The sequence below is a fragment of the Camelus dromedarius genome, chromosome 34 (assembly GCF_036321535.1).
Source record: "Camelus dromedarius isolate mCamDro1 chromosome 34, mCamDro1.pat, whole genome shotgun sequence".
NCBI lineage: Eukaryota > Metazoa > Chordata > Mammalia > Artiodactyla > Camelidae > Camelus > Camelus dromedarius.
The window spans coordinates 2,389,127-2,401,450 of NC_087469.1; the positions used below are offsets into that span (position 1 = coordinate 2,389,127).

Consider the following 12,324-nt stretch of genomic DNA (forward strand, 5'->3'; position numbering starts at 1 on the left):
CCTCTTCCTTACAAAACCTTCGGCTTGCAAATGCAAGCAGATAGGTGGGCATCAGGCATTCCTCCTCTCTCTAAATTCCGACCCATAACAGGAAGACAGTGTGTCTGCAGGATTCAATTTAGCAAGTGAGGATTGTACAGACACTGTGTTGAACTTAAACGAGAAGGGAAGAAGGAAACGCACATTTCATAAGAAACCTGAATGCCTTCAAAGATCATACAAGTCTTCGAAATTGCTGTTCCAGGCTGGCTTCTCCAGTAGAAAAATGAGAATACTTTGCTTTGAAATTGGCTACGGTAACCAAATGCGCTATTCTAAAGGGTTCTGAACCAATAGTTGGTTAGCTTCTGCCCAGATTTCGGTGGGCTGATGAGAATCTTTCAGAAAGTTCTGTGCATTGTGCTGAAAGGCTATTGATTCTGCACAAAGGCACCAAGCACTTTAACAAGTATTAGGGTCAATGAAGGGGTATTTTGTAAGAGGCACAACGCTCGGAATTTTCATAGGGCAGTTCATCTCTGCACTCCTCTGAGTGATTTTCCTCTTCCTACCTTCTAAGCCTTTTGTGTGCTTTGTGTGCTCAAAAGGGTCTAGATTGTCAGAATAGAAGGGGCCTTTATACACTGAATGATTCTTGGGCCTGGGGATGTGTACGCGTGAGACGAGACGAGGATCGTGAGTCGGATGGAGTGAAAATAAGTTGGAGACTCCGATGGAGGGGAAAGAGTTCATTTGGATTGTTTGATGTTAAATATACGTTCAGGTTTGTATTTCAGGTCCCCCACGGCTGTGTTCAGAAATCTCTCTCTCATGCACGCACTTTCTGTTCAGAGCCAGGCCGGCACAGGCAGGATTGGAGAGGGAGGAGATCCTCGTCAGCAGAGGGAGGAAGCCCATTGTGTGCCCCGAGGGCAGGTGGATCTCTAGAGCGTGAAAATGTGTTCTTGGGACCACGTGGGAATGGGCTGAGGGTGAGGAATCCGGCAGCCAGAGAACTGAAGCTTCAGCCCTTCCTAGGCATAGGAGTGCGGAAGGTGGGCTGCTCACAGGGTAGAGGCTACGCCCCTCAGGCCCCTGCAGGGGAACAGCAGGGGGCGGGGAACCTGTGTGGCGGAGGCTCGCTCCACCAGGACGAGGAGTTGGGGTATGAGGGTGGGGTGGGGGCCTGAGGGGTGGCTTGGAGCCCTGTCGGTGGCTGCCTGACGTCACCGGCCTCTCTGGCAATAGGCTGCGAGCTGAGCTTCCCGAAGCAGCGGCGGCGGCGGCGGCGGCGGCGGCAGCGCGGCTTGGTCTCTGGCCCCTTCACTCCGCGCCTTCTGCAGCCGCCACTGCAGCCGCGCGGCGGGGGCTCCCTCCCTGCAGCCAGTTGGCGGCCCCAGGTAAGGGACGCGGTGCGGCGAAAGCTCCGGGCGCCCGGGTGAGCGGGCGCGAGTGGGTAGGGCAGCCCCGGCGGCCTGCGCAGGCACCCCCGGCCGTAGCCTCGGCCCCCGCCCCTGCCCCGGCCGGGGCTCGCGCGCCGCCTCGCTGCTCCGCAGTGCAACAGTTTGCAGCCGCCTCTCGAGAGCGGCAAGGGGGCTCCGCTGCGCGCTGCAGGTCTGCCTGGCTCTGGTCCCCCGGAAGAGCCTCGAGGCCCTCGAGCTGGTTCTGGGAAGGCCCGAGAGAAGGTCCGTTCCCCAAACTTTGCGGGTGGGAACCCTCCCCCTTTCATTTCCAGCCCCCTTAGAAGAAGCAGAATATTGCCATGTGGGGGGCACAGGGGGATGGGGAGAAGGGGGCGTTTGCAGGGATGTGCTTTAGCCGAGAAAGGTGCTTCAGCTGGTTTTTTTTTTTTTTCTCTCTGTCTGGGGGGGAGGTACCGGGGAAGAAGGCTGGAGAAAGAATGGAGCGCAATCGTGCGCGTCAGCCGCGGCCGCGGACAGAGGCGGAGTGGGATGTGGCGCCAGGGTTACCCCCATGGGAATGGGACCTAAGGGATCTGACGCGGTCCAGGGAGGGAGAATCTGGGGGAGGAGGGAAAAGAAGGGAGGACTGCGTACCCGGAGGGGGCTCGGAGGCTCGGGGTGGGTGCTGGGAAGGGTAGGATCCAGGCAAAGACATCCATTGAGAGGGCGAAGGAAACAGGAGAGTCGGTACTCTGAGAAGCAGGGACCGCGTTCCGAGGTGGCTGCGTGTCTGTTGCAATTAGAAAGTTGTGGAGGGCGCAGGGAGGCTGCTTATCTGCTGAGTAATCGGCTTCTCCGCGGCCGGCGCAGACCCCTTCCCGGCAAGTGGGCAAGTGGCGCGAGCGCGGAACTGGAGGCATTGGTGCGCGGCCAGGGGCGGGCGGGCTGGGGTCCGCGGGCTGCGGAGAAGACGGGCAGCGCCCAGCTGAGGCAATGTGCCCAGAGGGCCGCTTTGCAGTGGCGGTGATCATTCCGGTTCTCCGCGCTCCCCTGGTCAGCGGCCGGGATCCTAACTAAGCCTGTTCTCTTTGCAGCCTGGTGCCTTGGCCGAGGAAAAGGGCGCGCAGACACGCGTTCGAGGCGGGGCTGGAGAGGATCTCCTGGGCACCGCTCGCTCCCTGGCCAGCTTGCTTGCCCGCAGTTGCTCCCTCGCTCCTTCGCTCGCGCGCGCATCCCCTCCTCCCGCACCGGGGAGTAGTTTTGGGTGGCGTGGGCTCCGTCCTCTTCTTGGCTGGTGAGAACCTTGTGCCCAAGAGAGGAAGTCTGGTGGGCCCGGCCCCTCCCAGCCCAGCGCCGATGAGTGCCAGGGCGCCCAAGGAGCTGAGGCTGGCGCTGCCGCCGTGTCTCCTCAACCGGACCTTTGCTTCCCCCAACGCCAGCGGTAGCGGCAACGCGAGCGCCCGTGGCCCCGGCGCAGGCGGCGGCGGCGGCGGGGGCGGCACCTGCATCACTCAGGTGGGACAGCATCTCTTCCAGTCCTTTTCCTCCACGCTGGTGCTGATTGTCCTGGTCACCCTCATCTTCTGCCTCATCGTGCTGTCCCTCTCCACCTTCCACATCCATAAGCGTAGGATGAAGAAGCGAAAGATGCAAAGGGCTCAGGAGGAATATGAGCGGGATCACTGCAGCGGCAACCGCGGCGGCAGGGGGCTGCTCCAGCCCGCGGGCGGCCAGGCCCCGACCCACGCAAAAGAAACCCGGCTGGAGAGGCAGGCCCGGGACTCTGCCTCCTGCGCCCCTCCCGACGCTTCCTCCTCCTCGTCCGCTGGCCTGCCGTGCCGGGGGCCCTGTGCTCCTTCGCCTCCACCACCGGCCCCCAGTCCGCAAGGAGCACACGCAGCCTCCTCCTGTTTGGACACAGCTGGCGAGGGCCTTTTGCAAACGGTGGTACTGTCCTGATTGTCTAGCCCCTCTTCTTCCCTTCCTCATTTCCAGCATCTTTGCCGTCCTTGCTTTCTTTCCTCCGGCCTTCCTCTTCCACTTTCCTGTGGCCTCTCTTCCTCCTCCTCCTTTCCTTATTTTTCCTCCCTCTACTCTGTTTCTCCTCCGCCGAGGCACTGTGCGGTATTTGTAAATATTGGGCGAGGAAAGTCTCGGAAGAAGAAATAACGCTGACAACAATACTTTATTATTAATATTTATAGTAATTATTATAATACTAATAACACAATCCAAGCGCATGACAAATCACATAATTTCTCATTGTCAACGAAGAATGCGTCTTCCCCCTCCATCCTGAGCCCCCCACATTGAGGAGGAGAAACCGCACAAGCTACCAAACACATTAAAGTCATTGACTCAGAGCAAAGGGAGTGGAAGGGGCCCGGTGTGTTGTACATAGCTGTCAAGTTAAGGTTCAGTTAGCTTTGTTACCCTCCACCCCCAACGCTTTCACTTTTCCTTTAGCTTCCCTCCTTCCCCCATTACCACTTTCAGCCGGGCTCAGTCAATAGTATATTATAAAGAAAACGTATTCACTAAGCACCAGGACTACAGAGGCCACAGAGATAGCCCCAGAAAAACGTTTATGACAGGTACCACTCTCCAGTCAACCCTCTTCTCACCTTTAAGTCAACCGTTCTCTTTCCTAGGACCAGGCATTTTAATTTACTTTTAAAGTGTCCCTCGCTGGCCGAGCATAAATATATTAGAGATCTTTAAATGAGTTATAAAAAGGAAAAGAAATAATCTACTGTTTTAGTTCCCTGCCCCATCCCCACCTGTACACCTTTGACTCGTGGCGTTTTCAGGATTCACGAAGGATCCGGGAGCTGTCCAGCCAGGTCTGGTGCTGAGATTGTCTCACAGAACTGGTTACTTTCTTTGGTTGTGCAGGCGGAGGAGGGGCTGTTTTGGATACTGACTATTCTAGCTTTTTGTTGGTTTCCTCTTTTTCTACGATCGGGTTTGAGTGTACTATTGGTTTTCTTATTATTAATCATTGCGTAAGTTACCATTTTTGTAAAAAGAAAAAAGTATTAGGTGATGTGCAGTACTGAAAGTGCAGTATCTAACCAACCAGAATGTTTATGTTTAATTTTTAGAACAAGTGCATCTTTGTTATATATTTATTATATTGGTACCAAATACAGAAGCGAACTATAGTTCTGTACTACATCCTTCAAACTGTATATTCCTGTTCTTAATTTCAAGCTGTTGATATAATGGTTACCACTGGATGAAGATTTCAGTGGTGCAGGCCTGGCTTCTGCTGTTTCCAGAAGTGTTCTTTTGTACCTTACTCTGTTGTAGACTGTTATAAAAAGATGACACATATGTTTTCTTATTTCTTTTGCGAATAACAGAAACAACCACAACAGAAAACAAACAATGGATGTGCAGGAATGCCATCTATTAAAACATGGTTAATATTTAAACAGTGCCTGTAGTCCTCCCTGCATGCAGTTACCACCTGGAGGCAGTGGTGTGTGTGCTTGCTTGTACTGTATGTGTTTGAGGGTGAGACTGGTGGGGATGTTGGGCAATTTGGATGACAGGACATGCAAATTTCAAGAGAAGTTAAACCCAACTGCTTGTAGGATAAAAATGTTTGCAGCTTGTTTAGTTAGAAATCTGTGTCTGTATCTGAGATTCAGCAAAAGAAGGGCTCTCTTTCTCTTTCTCAGTCTGGCTTACCTAACTTCACTGAATGCATGAAGGAAAAGTAAGAAAAAAGAAAGTGAGAGAAAAAGATCAATGTTTTTGTTCTCTCTCCTAATGCTAGACAAGGCCAGCTGTGTCAGAAATGGTGTCCACCTATGGTTCTTTACCACTTTGTTTCCCTTGGGTTGATGATAGAAGGGGCCAGAAGCATATTATAATCTCAATCATATGCATTGGCATCCTTTCTTGGGAACAGATTTGGAAGATGTATGAATAAGAACGTTCTACAAAAAGCTCAACCAAAAGAGTCCTTAGTCACCTGCAAGGTGTAAGGCAACGATGCCCCTAAGTGCATCCCTCTCCCCAGGAACTAGTAGTTCCAGATTCTCTGTCTTGGTTCTAGGCATATATGCTCTTATCCAGAGAAAATATTACCTCTGAGGTTTTAGGTCGTCTATTAAATTGCCCAAACTCAGTCTGCATCTTTTATAACAATAATTTAATAAGATAAATTTTAACCACCCATTAGATGCTCAAGTCCTTCCTGAAGCACAGAGGGTCATCATTTAAGCATTCCATGTTTTAATACAAAAGGAAGACCAGGTGTAATCTTTGGGTATAATATATTAAACAATGAACCAGATTCTCTCCAGTGCCTTAGTCACTTCCTAGTAATAGATAAAAGAGTGCATTAACTCCCTCAGGCCACTAGGGAGTCCTTTAGTGCATCAGAGCTCTACACTGTACATCAGAATGACTAAGGCACTGTAAAGAAGAAAGTCCATTAATTTCTGTAGCTCACTCTCATCTAGCTGTAGTTCTTTAATACGTTATTACAGAATGACTTAAGGGACTGGAAATTTGAATAGAATTAGGGAGTCAGAAGGGAGCTTCCTCATTTCCAATGAGCTCCACTAAGTGCATAGATATCACTTTATCCCCCTTATTTGGTGCACTTTTTACAGTGAATAATTTCCCATTTTATTAAAGCAATAAGATGTTCTGTTGTGAGCAGTGCTGGATGATGACTCCATTTCCTTGGTGCTGAAGCTACTCATACATTTTTGCCTTATGAATCATAGTGCATTCAAGGCATGCAATAATAATCCCCTTTCAAGGAGCAGCCTTTACACTCTAGGGGGGTAATTATGAAATTGTCCTGTATAATTTTTCCCCAAAGGAATAGAGAAAACAAGAGATTAAAAAACTCTGTATATTGTTTTAAAAGATCTTGATACTTCTAAACATGGGTACAGATCCGTAATATGCTCTTACTGTGCACCTTTAAATATGTATGCCTTTCTCCATTAATTGACTATGGTTTAATATTTTTAATAGTGCTTTGTGTAAAGATGATGTAGCTTGTGAGTCAAATTTTGTGCTGAGTTAATAAGCTCAGAACTCTAAGCTTCTGGTGGTATCACTTGAGATTTTTTATGAGATAGGGAATTACATGAAATTCTAGTAATGCCAGTCCCCACACCAAATTACCGCAATAAGCACATATCCAAGCAAATTGCACAGACCCTGTTTAAAGCCTTGCTTCTTACAGAGCTCAATTGGTAGTCTCAGGAGTTTGGGATGTGACCAACAGGGCATTTTTGGATTTCATTTTATATGAAACAAAAGGCAATCTGGAAATAGATAAATTTATTTTAAGGATTTTATTCACTGATGTCCCGTCAAACTAATTGCTTCAAATCCCTATAGCTACAGCTCAACTTCTACACTTGCATTCAGTATTCATAAGGTGGCATGCTTGATTCTTATTGTTTGTAAAAATAAGAAAATTGGAGAGAGAATACCATTATGTCAACTGTATGGGACTCTGAATCTTCAAGATGTAGATGGATATAATCTTCTTTAGAATTTATATACACCCATAGATATGTATTTATATATGCATACATTTTGTACAAATTTACAATGGACTTTTTGTATTCTCTTTTCTGTCATTACAAGAATGAGATGGAAACCAAATAGATGTTCCATCCTCTTATCCAGAGAGGATACTGAGAAGTCAGGTATATGCATGCACTTATTTCCCTGGAGTTAAATCTGAATGACTTTCTCTTTACTTCATGAAAGGGGAGAGTCGTGTTTGGCTCGGGGGAATTGGTAATTAGATAGCTTCCTTTCCTAGTTAGTGACTTAAATGTAGCAATGATAATGATATTTATGGCCATGTCTATGTGGTCTGAATATATAGATGGAAAGCAAAAGTACCTAGAAGAGATTTAGGGTCATCTAGACCACAAAACTGGACTATGCTCGATCTTAAATATTCAACCTATACGTGGTGTGGAGATATAGCTTATATCTGCAAACTAAAGGTAAAGTGAAAATATGACCATTTTCTGTTTAATTTGTTAAGTTGTTTTTGGAAACTATGGATAAATTAGCTTTAAACAAAAAACTTTGGCATCTGACTTTTCCACTGTTTCTATCTATATCAGTTGAATTAATTAGATAAAGATTGAAATTCCATTTCCATTGTGCAGACACTCTTTAAAGCTTTTCTGTGGGTGACAGTTGAGCAATTGCTAGCTGATGTTGTGTGGAAGTTATAGATATTATGTGGAAGTTATAGGTTAAATCAGTACCAGAAACTTAATTTGGTCAGGCTTCTCAGGTCCATTCCCGTGTGAATCTGGACTTTGAGTCTAAATCTGAAAAGCCGCTTATCTGGGCCATCCTTGTTTGGAACTAGTGATTGTGGCTCATAGATGTTTTAGTTCACATTATAATAAATTGATCTATTTATAGAGGGGTATTTAATCATTGAATTGAACATAAGTCTTAATTCTGATTCAGTTTTGATTTATTTGATAACTTTTGAGAAACAGCTTTGATTACTTGAAATTAATACTTATTAACGTCACCAACCTCATAATACAGTTGGTGCCATTTAGGAACGCTTAGCTAAGAATAAGAGTTTAATTAGCTTTAACTGGGGACAATGTCTTATCAAGGTGGGTCTACCTGTTTGAGACAGGTGCATGCAATTTCATTGGGTCGTTTCTATAGAGAGATTAACAGTAACAATAATGATGACAAGAATAGCAACAGAAAAAAAACTGATTTTGGACCTTGAGTATATCCATTAGACAGAATAAAATAGATACTAGAATTCATGGAAAATTTGTTTTGTTTTTCTATCAATAAAAGAGTTTTCTTGTTAATTGGCTATTTCCTTATTAATTTAACTTCTGAAATAGCAGGATTACAAAATTACTCATTCTGTTGCCTTCAGATGCTCAGAGAAATTTTTTTTCAGCTCCATCACTCGTCTGATCTTCCTCACAGACCAACTGCATGTGAGAAATGGGAAGTGTATACACGTTAGGATAACCCGATAACCTTGAGTTCAGTGCAGTAACTCAGCAATCCTTCTAAGCAGATGCTCAGGCTCTTTCATGCATATGCTAGTCTCTCAGACTTCCTCTTTCCCTGCCTGCACATCTCTAACAGAGACAGGTATGTGGGGAAAGGAGACGGCTGACACAGTTTTGTGGCAGTTGTGGGAAAGGAAAGACTCAAATTCATATGAATCCCTATGGATCCTGGCTGAACTCTGCTGAAAACCTACTGTTAGGACTGTCCTCTAGTCTGAGGCACCATTGCCTTATCCAGCTTTTGTGCTGACATTCGCCACTGCTGTGTTAGACCCCAGGACTTCACCCCCAGTCTCAAAGTCATCATCCACAGGGATCTATACATTCTGCCCCTGCCATCCCTGGATCCAGCAGTGCTCTCACGCTGTGTCCCCTTCTTGTACATACAGGAGCTTCTGGAGGTCCTGCATGGCATGGACCTACTGCTGAAAGGCATGGATTCTAGCTCAGGATCTCCTCTGTGCCTCCCACTACCACCTCAGCTCTACCAGCCTTGCTCCATGTCACAGGGTGCCACGAAGAGGGCTTTCTTCTGAGGTCTTATAGCTCCACTCGCATGCCTTCCAAGGGAAGAGGTTGCCATTTGATCCTAGTCCTCGGGCTTCTTCAAAGCTGTTTAGTTATATATGAAGCACTACCTCCTCCTTTTTGACTTCTGTGTGTGGAGAAGAGAGTCATGAAATCCTTAACAGCTGCCTACTTCACTTTTCTTTTCTGTCTCTTTTTTTTTTTCAAAATTGCCCTAGACAGCAAGAAACAGATTCTCCTCTTCATTCCCCCACTTTCCTCAACCTGAGACTCCTCCTACTACAGCTAGCATCCCACTTCCGCAAGGATCTTGTCTTCTCTTTCCTGACCTCAGCCTAACGACTAACTGCAAGTGTAGGAGTATAGGATGTAGGAGAGAGAGAGAAATAAGCTTATTGATAAGGGATTCTAAATTGGGATATATTTGAAACATATAATACTACCATAGTAAACCTTTGTCTCCCTGCAAAAGACATTCACTCATGATTAAGGTCTCACCCTCCCTTTTTCCAAGAAGGTGAGAGCTTTATCATTAGCCTCCATTTATTTCTCTATTAAGTTCTACCCAGTCCCCTCAAATTTGGCTAGGAAATCCAGGTACCAATTGACTCTTTTACTTTAAATTACTCTTTGGTCTCCAAGAAGACACACCCTCTTCCCAGTACTGGCCCATGACTTCACCCTGCCCCATCCTCTAGGAGATACAGGCTGTGTTTTGGAAACGTTCCCTTTAGGCTCGGATAGCCTAGAGGATGTTGATTACTGGAGTGGAAATGAGTAGCTAATTCTACCTAAAGGCAGCAAGGAGCATGGGTTGGTGCCACAACCCAGTCTCCAGCCACGGTCCCCCTTACTCCTAGGATGCAAATATTCTTTGACCTCAGCTGTTTGGCTCAAGAGAGTGATGGGTCTTCACTTAGCCAGCTCTCACAAAACTGACAATGAGTCTACTTGCTGACTCCTTCATATTCCTAAATGGACTCAATTAATTAAATACTAGCTTGTAATTCTCTTTCTGGTTAGTTGTTGAAGTCTGTCTCTTCCATAAACATATCTCCAAATATGTCCCAGCCTTGAATTGATGCTGTGGTATTGGGTTTCCCTCTCTGAAAAGCTGACTCTATTTTTCGAAACTCCAAGAAGGAGATTTAGTGAGTACCTTTATTAACCCCTCTTTCCTTCCTTATGCTGACCATCCTCTCTCTGCATCTGCAAATCCTCTCCCTCCCTTGATCATGGACCTGACACAGGATTTTTAATTTTAGCCTTGAGGTTTATCATGACACAAAAATCTGCTTCACACATATTCTCAAAAACCCTGGGGGAAAAAAAAAACCCTCAACTGCACTGAGCAGGCAAAAGTACTCACTTTTCACATACAGATGTGCAAAGCAAATGTGGCTACTCTGTTTTCCTATAATCCATCCTGTCCTTCTCATAAGGGGCCAGCTTGCAAGGTCGGCCTTTTAAGAAAATCTTCAAACTCTCGAATTTTCTCTTTTCTATCTGCTCGTCTCCAAGGTGATATCTAGGAATGATGTACATTATCTCCTGGTGACAGAAGAGGAAGGTTCTTCAGACCTCGGCAGTGTTAAAGAGACCCTTGCTAGTTTGGGCTGCAGAGTGGCTGGCCCAGTGGACTTCCTGGGAAGCAAGGTCCAGCCAGTACCCACCACTGTAGCTGATGATCCTGGACATTTTATGTTGTCTCAAAATTTGAGTCTGCAGGGTTTTTTTTCCCCTTTGTTCCAAATGCAAGATTTTCCTGATTTGCTGCATTCTAAGCAATTCTGGATCCCCTCATCTGGAACAAATGAGAGTGTACATTAGTTCATTCCGCTCAGGCAACGGGAAGTAAGGCTTCTAGTTGCCTGTTGTCACTACCACTGTCCCAGTGCCGCTGGCTTCCTACAGGAGAAAGGAGAATACGGTAGCTCTCCCTAGTAGTGGTTCTCCCAAGTCTAGTCAGCGAGATTTTCCAAAGCCTCTACTAGCCTCAGACTCTGATTCTGTTGGAATGTTTTTCATGTGACCCCTCTCCATTGCTATTTGTCCCTGAATCATGTGATTTAAGGAGCAAGAGCCTTGGAACCTACCATCCTCAATCAATATTTCACTCTCTTCTTCCCTCCAAATTACCCGGGGCTAAAAGGGATAGACTTTTTTTTTTTTTTTTTTTTTTTAATATGATCCCTGAAGGATTTCCTCTGGTACAGCCAAGCAAAGAGTGATAGACTTGGGGCTTTTTGCCTTCTAAATGCCATGTCCTATACCCTGACTCCAACCCCACAGGTAAGTATTAAAATGGAGGCTGGAATTTGGACGAATGATTGGCTTGCTGATAAATAGGCCCGCTTGAGAAGTAATTCTGGAATATTTTATTAGCTACACTTGTTTACACATAGGCGGCTCCTTTTGAGTTGAATGGCAGGAATTCGGCGATGTCAGAAAGACCCCTCCCCCCCCCCCCACTTGCCAGTGTGTGAAGGACCCAAGGTAAGAGTTTGGTTCCAGTGGTTTATGTTGTAGCCTGTCAGGCCCCCTTGACAGAGATTATAAGTGTCACTAGTATTTTGTGCCTCAGTATGGATCAGACTTTTCTAAAGATTCTGCGGTAGAACAGAGAGGAGGACGTGAAGGTCCCTGTGTTCCGAAGGGGCAGACATCATCAGAGGACAAAAAAGGAGAAGCTGAAGACACGCTTCCTCTGGTGGGCTGGACCCCGTGCCCTGTCACAGGGTGTCCTGTGGGGAGATGCACGAAGGATCATGATTTTGCCCTGCATGTGAGAATGTGGCCATGCTGTGACAGGTTTGCTTGCAGGATCTTCTCAGCTTAGTCCCATTCTTAGACTTATAGTAGCTTCAGTCCTTTGTCAGTTATACTGCCTTGATTCTGACAGCTGCCAAGCAGCCTGCAGGCCCCACTGTTTGGTCACTTACCCATAGCTGATCCTGGCTTGGCCACTGAACAACTTTTAAAAAATGTGATTAATGAGATGACCCCTTTGAATCTTTCATCTCCGACATCTGAGAGCTCATTCAATCAACAGATATTCAGGGCAAGCCAGCTATATGCCACACATCATTTTTTGGTGCCAGAAATGGAGCAGTGAACAATAGAGGCAAAATGTCCTGCCCTCACAAGGATTTCATTCTAATGGAAAGAAACATTAAAACAAAAGACAAAAGTAAATTGTAGAGTACGGTGTAGGGAGAAAAGTGCTGTGGAGACAATGATGCAGGGAAGGGGGATAAGGAGTGTGCCAGAAGGGAGTGCTCGGTGGCCAGAGATGGGGTGGCCAGAGAAGGTTTCACTGAGAAAATGATATCTGAGCAAAGACTTAAAGAGGTCAT

The 12,324-nt window shown here is 46.4% G+C and overlaps 1 protein-coding gene across 1 annotated transcript; it reads left to right on the forward strand.

Moving 5' to 3' along the window:
• The first annotated feature begins 871 nt into the window (after positions 1 to 871).
• C34H11orf87 (chromosome 34 C11orf87 homolog) lies at positions 872 to 3,548 on the forward strand. Its single transcript, XM_031443761.2, has 2 exons — positions 872 to 1,379; positions 2,477 to 3,548. The coding sequence occupies exon 2, from the start codon at positions 2,739 to 2,741 to the stop codon at positions 3,339 to 3,341; it is 603 nt and encodes a 200-aa protein (XP_031299621.1). The 5' UTR covers positions 872 to 1,379; positions 2,477 to 2,738; the 3' UTR covers positions 3,342 to 3,548.
• Positions 3,549 to 12,324: the final 8,776 nt, after the last annotated feature.

Bases quoted from the DNA above. Each gene is read 5' to 3' on its own strand.
- C34H11orf87 (XM_031443761.2), top strand. From the start codon at position 2,739: ATGAGTGCCAGGGCGCCCAAGGAGCTGAGGCTGGCGCTGCCGCCGTGT.